The sequence below is a fragment of the Erpetoichthys calabaricus genome, chromosome 2 (genome assembly GCF_900747795.2).
Source record: "Erpetoichthys calabaricus chromosome 2, fErpCal1.3, whole genome shotgun sequence".
NCBI lineage: Eukaryota > Metazoa > Chordata > Cladistia > Polypteriformes > Polypteridae > Erpetoichthys > Erpetoichthys calabaricus.
This window is the reverse complement of record NC_041395.2, coordinates 277,184,983-277,202,798: the sequence shown is the minus strand read 5'-3', so window position 1 is coordinate 277,202,798 and position 17,816 is coordinate 277,184,983. Positions and strand designations below refer to the sequence as shown.

General features: G+C 34.9%; 1 protein-coding gene across 2 annotated transcripts in view; it reads left to right on the top strand.

The window, feature by feature from the left end:
- vcla (vinculin a) overlaps nucleotides 1–17,816 on the top strand; it is a 187,622-nt gene that overhangs the window by 151,528 nt on the left and 18,278 nt on the right. For both annotated transcript variants that reach the window (XM_051922957.1, XM_051922958.1), the window contains exons 13-18: nucleotides 509–637; nucleotides 1,378–1,527; nucleotides 3,400–3,508; nucleotides 6,228–6,530; nucleotides 6,871–6,995; nucleotides 12,605–12,790. In XM_051922957.1, coding sequence (XP_051778917.1) covers nucleotides 509–637; nucleotides 1,378–1,527; nucleotides 3,400–3,508; nucleotides 6,228–6,530; nucleotides 6,871–6,995; nucleotides 12,605–12,790 — 1,002 coding nt within the window. The remainder of the gene's footprint in view (nucleotides 1–508; nucleotides 638–1,377; nucleotides 1,528–3,399; nucleotides 3,509–6,227; nucleotides 6,531–6,870; nucleotides 6,996–12,604; nucleotides 12,791–17,816) is intronic.

Below are 17,816 nucleotides of genomic sequence, written 5' to 3'. Positions count from 1 at the left end.
TTTTTGAAAATTTGCCTTTGTTAATCATAATTTTCTGTGCAAATGCATTGTCTATTAGAAACAATGCTCCTTTTTTTCTCACCTAATTACAGTATGTGAGTCCAGGTTAAGAAAATACAATTTGAAAAAACTTTTGAGAAATCTGTTTATTGGAATTATTAAAACACCTACAGTATGTTAACAGAATTTTTAGATTTTAGATTTTTAGATTTTATTGTTCAAGGATGTTTGGGACAGGATGTTTTGAATGACACTGCTTTGTTTCAGAGGAGTTTCTAAAAATCCATGGTCTTTTACACAAGGATGTGTATGGCCTTGACAAATGCTATACAAGCAGCATAGTTTGTCAGTCAGAACATTAAAGAAATACACCTTAGTTTATTGTAATGACCAAACAAAGTGTTTCTCCATTATCAATTATATTTAATTATATTCTGTGATTTAAATCAAGTGCAGATCTGTATTAAACTATCAAAAAATAAACTTTTTCTGCCTGATATCTTGGTAGGATTTGAAATCAAAGATGCAGGAAGCAATGACTCAAGAGGTTTCCGATATCTTCAGTGATACTACCACTCCAATTAAATTGCTGGCTGTGGCAGCAACAGCGCCCCCTGATGCTCCAAACAGGGAAGAGGTCAGTTGTTGCTCTGTGAAAAAATGTACTATACCATACCATTTTCTAAGCTCTGTTAATGTTGAGCAGGGGGATGGAAAAATATAAATAAAGGTAATAGATGATGTTTTGGAGGTATGCCACTTTTCACAAAAAATTAGGTAGTGAACAGATTTTGGATAGAGTTAAGAACCTTGTTCTCTTTGTCAAAGAAAAGAAAGGGTCTTTGATTAACTGAACAGAAATTCTTGTCAACCTACAGTGGCTCCTTGATGCCTTTCTCCAGTAAAGCTGTTGTGTTGATTATTCTTCTATTGGTTCCTATTGCCTCTACAGTTAGCAAAGACATATAAATAATAAATGTGAATTATTTTTCTAAGACAAAGCAATTGACTTTAATTGAAGTAAATCTTGAATAGATTTCTTAAGTTGAAATCTAAATATGGCACAAAGTTATCTATTCAAAAAATGCAGTAATACATATTTAATAAAGCATATCATAGAGCATGTTTTCAAAGAACAAAAATGGCATAAGGAATGACTAAAATATAATGTGTTTAATGTCATAGCTTAAACTAAGATAGGTGAAGCATGGAATGGACATTTTGAGATGATTATTGCCTTAAAAATGTACGTGTTCAGTTGTGATTATCATAATTAGGAAGATTAGCGGATGTTTTTCCCTGTTCATTTCACTTTCACATTTCATGACCTTATAATGTGGAAAATGTTATAAAAAATATGACAATCTCTTTTTCGAGGTGTTTAATGAGCGGGCTGCCAACTTTGAGAATCATGCAGCTAAGCTTGGAGCTACAGCAGAGAAAGCAGCAGCTGTAGGAACTGCCAATAAAAGTACAGTGGAGGGGATCCAGGCAACGGTGAAATCTGCCAGAGAATTAACACCACAGGTCAGTAAAGCCTAGTTGTACCTTTTAAATAAGTTTAGTGTCCTTTTCTGCTTTAATTAAAATGAAACATCTAAATTTTAGCTTTAAATTGTCCTAAAATGTCCTGTACTCTACAGACTGTTTCTGTTCAAAATCAGGTTTGTTACTATTAATGGGGGTGCTTATTTTGAAGTGTGCCAGTTGATTATGTTTGTATACTTTAGGTTTGGTTTCAGCCTTGCACTGTAATAACTGGCATTGACTGTTTTTCCTATGTTTCCTTTAAAAATGGATTCAATATTGAGTGTTTCACAGAGTAAGTGCAAAACAGATATTTTAGTGGGACTGGAGTAGCTCCAGATACCCAAGATTCAGAATTGTCAGTTATAAATAACAGATAAGTACCTCAGGTAACCAAAATCTTAGATAAAATACATTTTTATTTTTAACATTGTATGAGAATCTAAGATACCTTACCTACTGGTGATTAAAGATACAGCAACAGTGAATGGAACTACAGTGGTAGGCAGATATTGGGACCATGTACTAGATATTGGAAGTTTACTCTCACTGACTTGATGGGTGATCTGAATAGGACACTTGTAAGTATTCCAGTTGTACAGTATATTATATGCACATATTTGTGCAGTGCATATGTGGCAACTTTATAAGGAATCCCTTTCTGCCTCAAGAGGCATCAATTCATCAAGATGCCAGAAGTATTCTTTAGGAATTGATAGCCTTACACAGTCTTGCATAGTTTTTGGTCACACATTGTACTCCATACAAAACATGCTCTATTGCATTGAGATATAGGGATTGTGCATGCCATTAGAGTAAACAATATTACTGTATATGCAGAGCCACCTTGAGATAATGACTGCTTTGTGAATGGTGCATTATCCTGCCTGAAGTATCTGATTGAAAAAGAGGAACTGTGGCCATAAAGGGATACACATGGTCATTGGCAATACTTCGGTCCACCATTCCATTTATATGGCACTTGGTTGGTAGGAAGAGGCCTATTGTCTGCTACAAAAACATTCCTTAAATTATTACAATAAACCACCAGCCTGCACTATTCCAAGCGGACAGAAAAAGTGAATCCCAGTATGGTCTATGAGCTGCCCATTTGCTTTAAGGTTCAGCATACTGTGTATGCAGAGATGTTCCTCTGCACACCATTTTTGTAAAGAGCTGATCTTTTATTTATTTGTCCTGTGTGGTATTTTTCCTTTTTTTAGCTTTAGCAAGTCTGACAGTTGTCCTCTGATATCAAGTCGTTTACAAGGTGTTTATACCCACAAAATGACCCCTCATTGTGATATTTTTGTTTATCGGACCATTCTCCAAAAACTCTGCAAACTGTGTCAGCCTTTTCTGAGGTTTTTTTTTCTGTGGCTGGCAGCAACTATCACACTTAAAATCAAGGTTGCTTGGTCCATTAGATATGTTTGACGAAGTAACTAAACCACTTGACAATCTGTGCATGCTATATTTTGTATATTGTGTTGTTGCCAATTAGTTGGTAGTTTGGAGGAGCGGGGTGGCTGCGTTTTTTAAGAAATTGGCCAGTGAGTTTACAAGTGTGTGTGTGTGTCTGTATATATGTATGTACTGTATGTATATGTATGTAAATATATATAAAAATATACAATATTTACTAAAAGTATATATACAGTTAACACTAGAAGAGAAGAACTTTATATAAAAGAAAAGTTGAATGTGTGTGTTTATATAATTGGATAAAAATAAATACACTGTTTTGATGCATTTTCTTATATTGCATGTTTTCTCAGTAGATTACAAAGTAGCATTTCTTAATCTTAGCTTGATATTTTGACAATTAGTTTAGCTCTATTGTGGCTCTTAATATGTTAAATTCCTTGACAGGTTGTCTCTGCTGCCCGTATTCTCCTGAGGAATCCTGGCAATCAGGCAGCCTATGAACATTTTGAAACCATGAAGAATCAGTGGATTGACAATGTTGAAAAAATGACTGGTAACAAAATATTTGTGGATCTTTTTATTTATTTTTTATTTTTTAAGCCTTTGATAGTCTTAGATATACAGTGTGTTCAATTGTCACAATCTAAAATCATTTTACAGTAGGGATACTATTTTTTTCAGCTCATAATGATTTCATAGCACTGGCAATGAAATGAGTGTAACTTTACAATAGCGGGCAAGGTGATGGCTTGCCTGTTGTAATCTGTTCAGTTAGCCAATAAAAGTGTCATTTTGCTGCACTTCTCATTGCAATGATGGACAAGATATTTTATTTAACTGCATTACCAAACCTTGCCACTAGGCTTCACTCTAGCATCAGTTACCTTATTGAAACATTTATAATCATTGTCTTGAGGAAGACCTGTGCCTTTTATTTTTTCCGCTCAATTCTTAGTAATAAATCAATGCCTAAATTAATATCACAAATTAGCTGTATCCCCTCCAAAAGTTGAATTCATAAAAGTTCAGCTGTAAAGAGCACTTATTGTATGGTTGTGTGAATATGTTCGGTTTCGCTGCTTATCTAATTTTTAACAATGTACACAAGCAGCAGATTTTGTTCAAATTATATTCTCCAAAATGTAATATTTTTATGAATGTATCTGAAAAATCAACAAAACATTGTGTAATAATTTTTCAGAACTCTCCTGCTTTAACAAAATATAGTGAATTATATAGATCAAGAAGTAAAAAGTGTTTTGCAAAACACAAACCTCGGTATCTTAGGTGTTTCGTTTATTCTCCCATATTCTTGTATTGCTAAACAAATCTAAGAACAATTATATATTTCTAAATAAAACATGCTGAACAGTGAAAAGCTTAGTATTGAAATAATACTCAATGAGAAATCAGTATTTAATTAACACCAGTGGCACCTAAAGTCAGGAAGCCATATATCCCAAAACAATAAAAATAAAGAAAAATGAAGTGTATAATGAAAAACCCACCTTAATAAAAGGGTAAGTATCTATGTATCTGCGTCATTTCGGTTGCAGTCTCGCTGCCTTTCCAACAGATGATGATCACAACCATTTGTAGTAATGTATTTTATTGCTACAAATGTTTGTGATGCAAAATTTGTTAAAATGCACTACATTTTTAATTGTATCACTTACATGCATTACAAAATACAGTCCAATAAATGGTGCACTAAAAACTTTAATGATGAGGTCTGTGGTTAATTATTTAGATTTCAACCCATCTTAGATGGGTAGTACAGCTAGTAAATATTTTAATTGTATTGCTTTTATAAGTTTCTAAATTATTCTCCATGCCCCAGTCCAAGAGTGATGCTAGAGAAAAGTTACACTGGTTAAACTGAGCTCACAAGTGTGTACCAGATCTGTTTAAGTCTAAACCTTGCTACAGGTTATTCCTAAAGATGGATCTGTACTTGACCAGTCATATCTAGCCGGAATTCAATAGTCATGATGAGGGCAAAATCCTAATTTTCCCAAAGCAGCCCCATAAACATATACACTTATTTTAGGTTTATTAAATAAATTGACATACTCGGTATATAATCGCAAAATTTAATCGTCTTTTTAACATACCTCATTGGTGCTTAAAGTATCCTTGTTAATGTACTGCATACTGTACTCCACTCCATGCACAATATGTTGGTTTTTTTTTTTTTTTTAATCATAAGCCAACGAGAAGCTGACTTTAGAGAACTTTTTAGGGAGCAAGGAGCAAATATGAGGTTTATTATCAATCAGTTTGCAGATGGCAGTAAACCACGGATAATACTAGTTGTCAAGTTTGATGGTGAACTTTAATACAGTATAAGTCGATTTGGGACACTGACTTTTTTAATTAAACAATAAATTCAAAGCCTTGTGTTAAAGTCAATGTATTGTTTTGAATGTTTAACGTTGTGGCATGTTTGTGTCTCATATGTTACGTTGGTGAAAGATATTATTATTATTATTACTGTGTACCTGGCAGGTTTCAGTCAGCTATGCAGACTGCAGCTCTTTTTCTAAAAAGAAAATGTAAAAGGGAACAATTTGATGGCTCAGTTAATTTGCAAAGTTACTTTATGTGTCTTGCCTTTCTTTTGATTTGGGTAAAAAGTGGTGCTCTGCTGGCACATCATTTATGCAACAGTGGCTGTATTTCTCAAAAGAACAGTTCTTTGCTAGCCTCTGAGGAGCTTTTGCAAATTGCAGAAATGTAACTTATGTTGTTTTGGGCCACCAGCTTCATTCCTCATTATTATTATTATTGTTGTTACTGAGTTGTTTTTGTCTTAATGAAAATCAAAACATTACAAATATAAGTTTAATGCAAAGAATTTACTTCAGTCTTCCAAAAAAAACAAAAAAAAAAACTGCTTAACAAATTTTCAAAACTTCCATTTTAATTGTGTGTTTAAGATCAAGTTTTTCAAATGTGTCTTCGGTTTTTTGCCTAATTTTGATGGTTCCTATTGCTAAATCTGTCAATACCAAATGATTTATTATATTTTGAGATGCAGTTTCTGTGGTTAATATATTATGCATTTTAAACTCTTATAGACATTAACAAAGAAAATAGCTTACAATTTACTGTGATGAGAAGCTTTGACATTTGTGCTGTCAGAACTGCAATCTTTATTTTTGTTTTTTTTCAATTCTGAATAATCTTAAAATGTCTAAAATATGCAATTTAATGTGAAGTTTTTTTCTTACATTGTTGGATATTAGAAGAATTCTCTTTCTTTCATAAAGGTTTGGTTGATGAAGCCATTGATACAAAATCCTTGCTGGATGCCTCTGAAGAAGCCATTAAGAAAGACATTGATAAATGTAGAGTGGCCATGGCCAATGTTCAACCACAGATGCTTGTTGCTGGGGCTACTAGCATTGCCCGACGGGCTAACCGAATCCTGCTTGTTGCTAAACGTGAAGTTGAGAATTCAGAAGATCCTAAATTTCGTGAAGTGGTGAAGGCTGCGTCAGATGAACTGAGCAAAACTATTTCCCCCATGGTAATGGATGCCAAAGCAGTAGCAGGGAATATCCAAGACCCAGGTAAGGGAAAGATGGATATCACTATATGTAACCACATATTTAAAGCATATTTTAAAGCATTTTTTTTGTAAATTAAAGTATTCAGTATAGACTATATTATTTATATTTATATTTACATATATGTATACATAAATTTTATAATTTTTTTCTTTGTATTTTTTTTTGCAGCACACCTAGTTTTTTGTGTATTTGTAGATATTGCTAAAAAAACACTTAGAAAATGAACAATTTTGACCTCTACTATGCATTGTACTTTTCAGTTATGTTGCTTTTTATATCTTAATGAAGTGTTGCAGCTGTGTAGAAGGAACATCTGACATGCTTTCCTTGCTTTGTGTAGGCCTCCAAAAAAATTTCTTGGAATCTGGATACAGAATTCTGGGAGCTGTAGCTAAAGTACGGGAGGCCTTCCAGCCCCAAGAGCCAGACTTCCCCCCGCCTCCACCTGACCTTGATCAGCTTCATGTGAGTTATTTTGCACTTTAATTAAACATATGTCACTGAATCACAGCAAGGTCATTTCTGATATAACTGTTGCCTCAGAATGTTTTAACTATTATATCCATCTAGGACAGTGGTTCTTAATATGTGTATTAACCAGTAATTCTTTGGCTCTTGTTACCTCTTGTTGGAGAAGAGTAGTCTTTTTACGCATTGAAGAATATTGTAGGAATGAAACTGGGAAAAATAATTATTTCTTTTAATTTTATAGTTGAATGAGGAGGCTTTTTAGAATTGTGACAATGAAGTGATAGACTGTTATTCCTAATAAATTAAAACTACAACAAAATATATCGTTAACGAAAAATTTATAAGGTTACCTAAAACTACAATAAATGACAAAATTTCAGAAAATTAGAAAAACTAACTTTTGTAATTTCATTTTTTAATTTTCACCATGCTGGTCTTTGTGTATAACATACATGTGAGCATGCAGTTGCTGGAGTATTTAAGTAATAGTGCTTAAAATCATGCAGTCATAACTTTGGTTAGGAACGAGCATTGATGCAAGTATCATGTGCATGTATCTCTCACTGCTGGCATCTAAATCTCTGGATTTCATTGGTCATTTCATCTATCGGTCAGCTTTCCTTTTTTGACCTGAGAGCAGTGACACAGGCAAATGCCTACATGGCATACAGTCAGTGTTACCCACTGAGCCAATGTTACATGTATACATTTAGTTTTAATCAGATTATTATTATTTTCAATGTGGGCAGTGTAGTGTCACAGAGCTTTATCGATTGCAATAAACTTAATATATTTAGAATGCCGCCGTATTGCAAAGTTTTTAACAGGAGATCATGGTATGCTGTGTTTGGGAGCTCATCAGTATTGTTAGTTCTGAAGAACGCCATCCTGCTCAGAGTTTATTTTAACAAGAATAATGTACCCAATCTGCTCAATTGAAGTAAACTCTGGTGTGCGGCAATCTTTCTTTGTCTAACATTTTCATGCTTAATATGTGGCTTATCTGTGATAAAGCAATGGAACTATCGGATTCATTCATTGCAGACTACAATTCTGATATGTATTGCAAAAAAAAAAAAAAAAAATTGTGATTTGTTTACTTTGTAGCACTGTCCAGGTCAGGCTGGGATTGTTAGATATGAACTGAACAGCCATTAAGTGGTCCATGTTGTCCAGTGCTTGACTGTGAAACTGATAATGAAATCTGCTCTTATCCTATTCATTGCTCCTTACCACTGTAGGTGATTATAACATCTACATTTATACACCTACTTGTAACTGTACAAAAATTGAGCGGTTTGTTCATGGCTTTCTTTTTTATTCCTGTCTGCTGCTTAATCTAATTTAGAACTTTGCCTTTCAAATATTTATTAATTTTTGATATTAGTTTATATTCCGTGTTATTAGTGTCATCATTGCTTTTATTTGTTATATTCCTTTGACTGTTTATGAAGAACATTGAGCATTTAAAAGGTGTTACATAAACAAAATGTATTATTATTATTACACAGCATTATGAGCTCAGGTTTGATTGCCAACTAGGTAAGTGTCTGTAGAGTAGCATATTCCCCTATATGTATATGAACTGTGCGTAATTTCAGATAATTTTTTAATATTAGAAGTGTTTTATTAAGCACACTCAACTTCCAGAATCTGTTTATTCCTACTTGTGCTTTTAAATCACATACTCTCAGGTTAGGCTCACAGGGAGCTCCCCAGGTTTTGCATGTTGCTTATTAAGTGAAAGATCTGAGATGTTGCTGTAACAGTTGTTCAGTTTTTAATGTAAATGGTATACTTGCAGAAATGCAACAGATACATGGAAAAAGTTCATCTCTCTCTCTGCTGTTACTGTTATTAATACAGTTCAAGCAGTGACTTCAACAGTATTTCAAAGGTTAACAATGTTAGAATTCCATGAAAATAATACACTTTTAAAGTTTTGAAAAGGGTAGATAACATAATGTCTGCATCAGGAGGTATCAAAAATAAATATAAAATAAGAGTATTTGTGTGCAGTGATCTTAATGCTCACAAAGGGAATCTCAAAAATAAAGAAAGGTTTTGAAATTAAATAACCATTTTCTTAAACTTATTGCAGGTTAAAGTAACAACATCATTGATCCTTGTATGTTTTGATTTTTCTGGAATCCTTGAACAGTTAAATTTAAGTTCTGTCACAGACAGTAAAATTGGATGTATTATAAGTTGATAGGCACAGCATGAATTGTACACAACTTGACAACTATAAAAAAGTGTGTTTTTCCACTTCTAATACTGTGTCTTTGTGGACATTTTTGATGAGACGCAAATTAAACGCTAATTGCTGTCAAACTATGACTAAATAAGATCAGAAAAGAACAATACTAGAAAACTGCAAAAAAAAAAAATTAAAAAACATGAAAAACTAAACAAAAACAACAAAAATAAAATCAAAAACTAAATAAAAACTGAAACTATAAAATATCTTAAAACTATACAAATACTGGTGATAGATTGATTTAAAGGCTCCAGGGATCCTTGTATTGCTTTGTGTTCCCTTTGGGAGAATGGTCTATGTGAAGGGTGCAGACATGGTGTCCAAAAACACTCACATGATGGTTTAAATTAGAAAAACCAACAACAGGGGTATTGGAATCTACCCTAATCTAGGAGGCCATGTTTGCTAGAAACTTATGGTGGCTGGGTAATCTAGGATGCTTAATCAGGCCCAGCTCAACAAGAGCAGAGTAGAGTCTACAGGGAGTTCCCCAAGATTTGAAATAGCCAGCTAAATCAAAAAAAGTAGCCTGCTGAAGGTTAAGGTTGGAGGAGTTGGTGACCATGGCTTCTGTATATTCAGGCACAAAATTCAGTCTGTTACTTTCAGAGAATGAATGTATTCTTATTTATTCTTACTATCATTTCTAACTCATTTAAATATATTATGTTACAAGACAAGATAATCCAAAGTCACTGTGCAGTGGCCACATTATTGCACTATCAAGACGAACAGTACATGAATCAATTATTTTACTTTGTAAACTAATTCCGTCCAATGTAGTGGAATAAAATAGCAATAACAAACAACATTTTGCCTTGAAACAGCAACAGGATTTTCTCACTTTAAGTTAACCCATGGTGGATTTTTAAATAACTGGTACTGAAAGTTAGGTCCAGGACCATTAGACACTTTGTGGTATTTTTCTGACTAATTGTTCAGAGAACATAAAGGGAACTATAAGAATTATGCCACTTAGGAAATAGTTGCTGGGTGCAAATGTCTAAGGGCCATGAGCCAATTTGTGTATTTTGATTGACGAAGTGCATTGGAGGAGAAGTAGGTAGACTGGATGAATCAACACTGAATTATTTTGAGCTGCTAGTTACCACACTGTTCCCAACAAAACTATCCAGTCAGTACCTTTGCAGTAGTTGAGTATGTAGCTAATGACATGCTCTTGTGGAACCCACTGAGTCATTCTGTGGGCTTGCCACACACAAACTAAAGGATGGGTGTTAGGTGCATCACCAGTCTGGTGATGGATATGAGAGGGGCACATCTAGACAGACAGGGTCTTAACAAGGACATAGTAGGGCACATCTCCATTGGCAGAAACAGACCAGGAGCACATATGGAAAACTTAAATATACTGGTTAGTAGTGCTGGGTGGTATGACCAAAATTCAATATCACGGTATTTTTCAAAATTATACCGGTTTGACGGTATTCAACAGTATTTTTTTCCCATGCGTGAGTGGATGTTAACCACATTTTCCACTGCAATTACTGGCTAAGAATAACCTATTCGACTGTCATGAGAATTTTACATTGTACAAAAAAACATTTTAATGTGCACACAAGTATTAATACAGGTTTGCATGGCCCCACAAGGTGATAGTTTTCAAGGGGGGTGGCACTAATAAAGAGAAGGAGTCACATTGCATGACAGATGCAGTCAAAATATAGAACCTTTTTACTGAACAAAGTTTGCAAACAACTTACACTAAAATTTTGACAACATATTTTCAACCATCCAAAGAGGCATTTAGACTTAGTAAAATATCCAGAGGTGCTTGTCAAAAGTTGTATTGCACTGAACATGTCTTAGAAAAGGAATAAATAGTAAATATGTTTTGTAAACCAACTACACTTTCTGTTAATGTTAACAGTCTCTGTCCACTGACACGTTAAAGTGACTTTTTAAACAATTTAACCATCATTAAACTGCATAATATTTAAACTAACTAATAGTAACAATAAAATAAATAATAGTGCAACTTCCAGTAATAATACTATTACTTTAAGACAAGTGCAACTTGGTGATGACATCTTTACCAACTGAACCATCATTAAGGCAAACTACATTAATGTGGACCTTGCTTCAAGCTAAGCTATATACATAAATAATAAAACTGCAACTTGCATTTATAATGCTATTTGTGGTATAGTCCTACAGAATCGTATTAGGGCCACTGTGAAGAAAAAAAAATACGGACACAGGGAAGAAAAAAAAACTATATGTTGAGAATAAAGTCATCATGTTGACTTTATTCCTGACTTTTTCACTTTAATCTCAATGCTTATGTCAAGATTAAAGTCGACATTTCCACTTTATTCTCATAGTTTATTTTGTAATTAAAGTACAATGTCGTAAACTAAACTTCACCCTAAAATCATTGTTTAATTTACTAGGTTTTCTTAAACCCCATCATAAGTTAATGTAGCACATTAAATGCTTTGTATTAAGTGTTCTCAGACCCAGTTGTTAATCGCTATGTGCTTCTTAAACTGACTTCCTCTGCACTAAGAGGAGGCGCAGGCAGCGATCGTCGCACAGAATCCATTCATTTCATGATATTCCTGCTCTCTGAAAATTTAGAATGCTAAGATAAATACTTGGTATCATTTTCATGAAGAAATGCATTAAAGCAGGTATTAAACATGCATGGTAGTGTGGCAATAGTGCTGTTCCCTCGCAGTAAGGGGTCCCCAGGTGTACATTCAGTGTAGAGATCTTTATGGCAGGTGTGATGAGGCTCCAAAAAATGGATGTATGAATGGGTATCGCACAGGTTTAGCTTAAATATTGTGTAAATGTTGGGTTCGTGATCTGGTAGTTGGAGACATGAACACAGAATTCAATGGATGTTCATCTGAGTGGGGTTTCTTTATTGCATGTGTGCCATCTCTGTCTGACGTATCAAACCCAAAAAATCCATATCATAACAAAAATAAAAAACAGTTTTTGGTATGAACCGGTATACCGTCCAGCACTACTGGTTAGATATTTTCTGACTTGCTTATACAAATTGTGTTATCTCTGGAACCAGACCTTTCATTACCTGCATGTGTAACTTACTGTACTTTATGGTGAGACCATTCAGAAACCTTCTTTAAAACTTATGAAAAAAAAATCTTATTTAAAATGTACTCTGTTCATAATGACACTGATTAAAAAAGGAAGTTGAAAAATGTCAGTAAGAGCTTATTGCACCTGCAGTGGAGTTTGTGATGCCCTGATTAAGAATCAATGCATTAGACTTTAACGTTCTGTTACCTCTAGCCAGACAGCTGGGTCTCATTGTTTTTTTAGTGGGAATAAACTTGTATTCTCTGTGCAGGTGAGTGATGAACCTGCTCCACCCAAACCCCCACTTCCAGAGGGAGAGGTGCCTCCTCCAAGACCTCCACCTCCAGAAGAAAAGGATGAAGAGTTCCCTGAACAAAAAGCAGGTGAAATGGTCAACCAGCCAATGATGGTTGCTGCCAGGCAGTTGCATGATGAAGCCAGGAAGTGGTCTAGCAAGGTGAGCACTTGTGGAGATTTGAAGCCTGATGAGCTAAGAATGAAAGCAGCACACTTACAGATAATATTTTATATTTTCTGTATTTAGTGACAAAGGTGGAAACATATTTAATATACTTTGCCTAACATTATATGAGTATTAAAATAAAATTGTGTCCTTTTATGAATTGTACTTATTATAGGTTTCAATGCCAATAACACTAACTGTAGCTTCTTTTTATTTAGGTGTTGATAAATAAAGATCAGTCTTCTACTTCTTTTTATTTGCCTTGCAACAAAAATATTAACCCTTAAAGCATTATTCAGGTCAGGAAAAACTTGCTGAACATTTACAAGGCATATTAATTCAGGCGTTTTAGGAGAACCATAAGCAAAGCGTGAAAAGTTCAATGAAATAATCTCAGTGTAATAGGCTATATAAAATAAGTACCGTAAAGATGATTTATTGGAAGAACTTCTGCTTGTGTTTAAGATTGTGAAGCCCTGGTGGATGCTGTAATGATGTATCTGTATGGCGTTGAATCTATAAAATATATATTGTTTTGCCAATTCCTAGTTATTATGTGTTGGCAAGGATTGCAACAGAGCTCTTCTTCACTAAGTCACAACAACTGGCTCTCCTAAGACCTTTACATGGTTTCTGTCTGCATTTACTTCTTGAAGATTCAGTGTGATAAAATGAGCTGTCTGGTAATAAGTATTAGCAGATTAAAACCACAGTTTTTGCAGTGTACTTTATTACATTTTACCGAATAATTCTACTGGAGTTTAGACGGATTGGTTAGCAAAACACTGGAGTAACTCCAATTGCCAGCCAACATTTCAGTCCTATATGCATATCTTTAAGCCAATATCTTCTATTTCTTTTTCTCCATCTCTGCATAGCTAACCCAAAAACTTATTGCTCCAGATTGAAAATGGCTTCATTTGAGGTACTTCAAATTCTGAAATGATTGCAAATTACTTTTGACTATATGTATGTAATTTTAATTAAATCTGTCAACAATGCTTTGATTCAAGTTCAGTTGTGCTGAGGCCAGAATATTAAAAATAAATGTCGCATTGACATATATAAAGTAAGTGGCTAATGGAATGGGCTCCTTGGCGTTGTGTCAAAACAGTGTACAGCAGCACTTATAAAATTGGCACCACACCGTTGAGCATAATGTTTCACAATTGCTTGGCTTTAGAGGTATGGGATGTTACAGCTTTTATTGGACTTGATCAATGTTATGCACTTAGCTATTAATAGGATTTGAGCATGATATTTGTGATTTCAAGTCCAAATGACACCGTGCCAGACATTTGATATTACCTTTGAATTTTCATGAATTTTGGCAAATGAAATTCATAATATTAATATAGTAAATGATTAACAAAAGTAAATGTTAACATTTTACATATAGGTAAGCACAATTTTAGATGAAAATTTTGACTCATGGTTGAGTTTTTAGCAGTGCACATTAAAATATACAAATAAAAAATGAAATAATTGGGGGAAAAAGGTATGTTGTTAGATGAGAAAATATATACAATGTATGTGTGTGTGTAGATATATCTATCTATCTATCTATCTATCTATCTATCTATCTATCTATCTATCTCTCTCTCTCTCTCTCTCTCTCTCTCTCTCTCTCTCTCTCTCTCTCTCTCTCTCTCTCTCTCTCTCTCTCTATATATATATATATATATATATATATATATATATATATATATATATATATATATATATATCTATATATATATATATATATATATATATATATATAATATATAGTATATATTACACATTTTTATTTCCCACCTGTATGTATACATACATACATTAAGGATCAGAAGTATGACCACACCCAAAAATGTTCATGGTTTTGATAGAAATTGGTATATTTTTTCCCAAGATACCAAACACCAGTGTCCTCTGCAACAGTGAAAAGACGATTCTGATATATTGGTCTTAGATGCAGAGTTTTAAAGAAAAAGCCGTATGTGACACTGGCAAATAAAAAGAAAAGGTTAAAATGGGGAAAAGAACATAAACATTGGATTGAAGATGACTGAAAAAGCATATTATGATCAGAATCCTGTAGTCATCTTTTTTTCTGTTGCAGACTATACTTATATTGGGTATGTATTTAAGGAGGAAGCCAAGTGAGCACCTGTAAGTAGTTTGTTTCTCAAACTACACACTCTGACATCCTTATTCTTTTATGCAGTTGACTGTGTGGGCCTTTCTTATTCTATTCTGGTTAGATCCAGTTTACGGTTAAAGGACTTGTACGAAATTTTCAGTTACTTAGCAATCTGTCATATGGAATCACCTTTATTCTGCAAAAGAAAATCTGATGTGTTTCGTGAGAAGGGTGTTTCATTTTGACTGTTTTTGAACACAGAGCCAAACTTTAGGAATCTCAGTGCCTTCCAAACCAAGTCAACAGCATGACAGGTTTCAGTGGCGCTAATGCAATTAACAAAGGTTTCTCTAATAACCTGTTAGCATTGTGGACTTTAAACCCAGACACAGACACCGACTCACAATGTCCCAGAAATACACATTTATTATTTTCTTCTCCACCTGTACCCACATTAAAGTGCACAGTTCACCATCAATTCAGTCTCCTCTTTCTCTTTGGACTTCTTCTGCTGCCTCCACTCCTTCTGTCGCGAGCTCCGTCCTCTGCCTCTCGACTCCTGCTCTCCGAATGGAGTGAGGCGGCCTCTCTTATACTTCACCCGGATGTGCTCCAGGTGCTTCCTGATGTTCTTCCGGCAGTACTCCCTGGTGAGGGGAAGTGCTGCCGTCCAGGGCTCCATAATTGTCCGGTCACCCCCTGGCAGTGGCCATGGGCCCCAACAGGGATGAGCTGTTCCCGTGGCCCCCATGCAGACTCCTTCCAGGTGTCCCGGTTGGGCAGGACCCCCAGCCATCCGCACAGCATGTATTCATGACTTATTAAGGATAAGCTAAGGGAGTGTACCATTAGGACACTGAAGAAATGGCTACTGTAAATGGGGATTTACTGTCATATGTGGAAAAATAACTTAATCAGTCATTTGAAGCAGTAATAGCCATTAGCAACACTAGTAATGTCTTGTTTGTATTTTTCAATTAGTTTAATGGTATTTTGATTAAAAAAGATATCAATTTATATCCAAACTGTGAAATTATCTATTTGTATCCAAACTTTTGACTGGCAGTGTGTATATATTGTAATTCCAAGAAAGGATGCATAGTCGTTTACATTGGTGTACTCCTCTGGATTAGAGTATTCTATATAAAACATTATCTGAAGCTGACAGCAAGCAAACTAAACTTAATACCCTATGATAGGCATCTCTGCCAGTGCTCTTGATCCAACCTGATTTTCAGTTCTTCTTCTAAGGCAATACACAGACCATAATCTTGATGTTGGCATGGTATTGTCCTAGGAACAAATTGAGAATGGGAAATGCAAATAAGGAAAGTAGAAACAGGAATGTAATTAGGAAGTCACCCTCTGCATAGTACTAAATATATACCGTAGAGTTACTAATTTCCTTTTCATTTATTCATACTGAAATAAATGTCATGTTTTTTTTATTTTCAATTATTTGGTTTGATTTAACTTCTTTGCACTAAAAGTGTCCATTTCCTTTTCAATTTGCAGGTGTTGCTTTACTGTGTTTTATTAACATGTTTTCTCTTTACTTTTCTGACACTGTAAGGACCTAATCTATGGTGAATCTTCAGATCTATCTTACATCTTGCCTTCACCCTGTGGGCACTCCCGACTTGTGTACCTCATTCTCGGCACATCTGCACCACTGTGCTCTGCATGCTGCTTGCAACGTTCTTTTCCAACTGTGATGCAGTTTGTCTCAACTTTCTAGTCTCTGGCCAGCAGTGTCCATTTTAGCCTTAAGTGATTACTGTAATGGATTTATTAAGTTCCTCTCCAGCAGCAACAAAGCTTCTCTTTCTCTGCTCTCTGATTTTTATCTGTGCTCAGTGAAGGAGCCTAAGGGATTGTGGTCCAGATTGTCTAAGAGTCACTGTGCTTGATGAATACCATTTCTTTATATGTTCAGAATTGTTTTCATCCATACATTTTGGTTTCATTTGATACCCACTGTGTTTAGGGTTTTGTTTTCCCCCTAACTGGTGATTGTGTGAAGAAAAATGCTTGTGGACAGAATTGCACCTCTTTTCTATTTATGAGCAGCTGTGTTTTTACAGTAGAAATGTCCATGTTGAGATTTATATTGCATTCAGTACTATTGATACTAACGAGTAGACACACAAGGCTGAGATACATCACAGCATAAGCAATAACACATTCTGAAGTAGGCACATTATAGTCGGACACAAGACAAAAATACATCCTCTGAAAAACATCTTGCCCTGTGAAATGTGACCTGTGCTCTGAGAAACACATGGCTTGGATGCTGCACATTGAAATAGTTGGTCAAGGACTGTGTACCACAAAGCTAATATACACTGACTATCTCTGCCTTAAAGATGAAGGGGAAAGTGCAGCAAGTGTTAGTTGTGTCATGTTGCACAGCTCTTTTTTTTCCCCTGACAGAGTGTATGAGCATTGCGCTCAGAGCAAAGTGCTATTTTGGGACATACTGTGGCTGCCAAGCACTGTTTCCAGCTCTGTTCACACACCTGTTATATTTGGTATGTTTGTGCTGATGGATTTTTATTTCCGGTGCTGTTGAATTGAAGTAAATAATCCAACACTAAAAGGCTCAACAGTGGTTAGCACTGTAATCTAACTGATCCTGCAGACTTTGTTCAAAGCTTGGCCTGGATCCACATGGATTTTTTATCATAGCATTCCATTTTTTATCCATTTTCCCCAAAGCATGTGTGATAGATTAATTAGCAGCTTCTGTAAATGATTGTGGGGGAGCCTTGTGATGACACCATCTTAAGGTTTGGTTCCCACCTTGCACCCGCTGTCTTAAATTGAAATAGGCACTTTCAGTAAAAGGATGGATGAATAAGTTGAAGATGAAATTCACATAATACCAGTGATGACAAC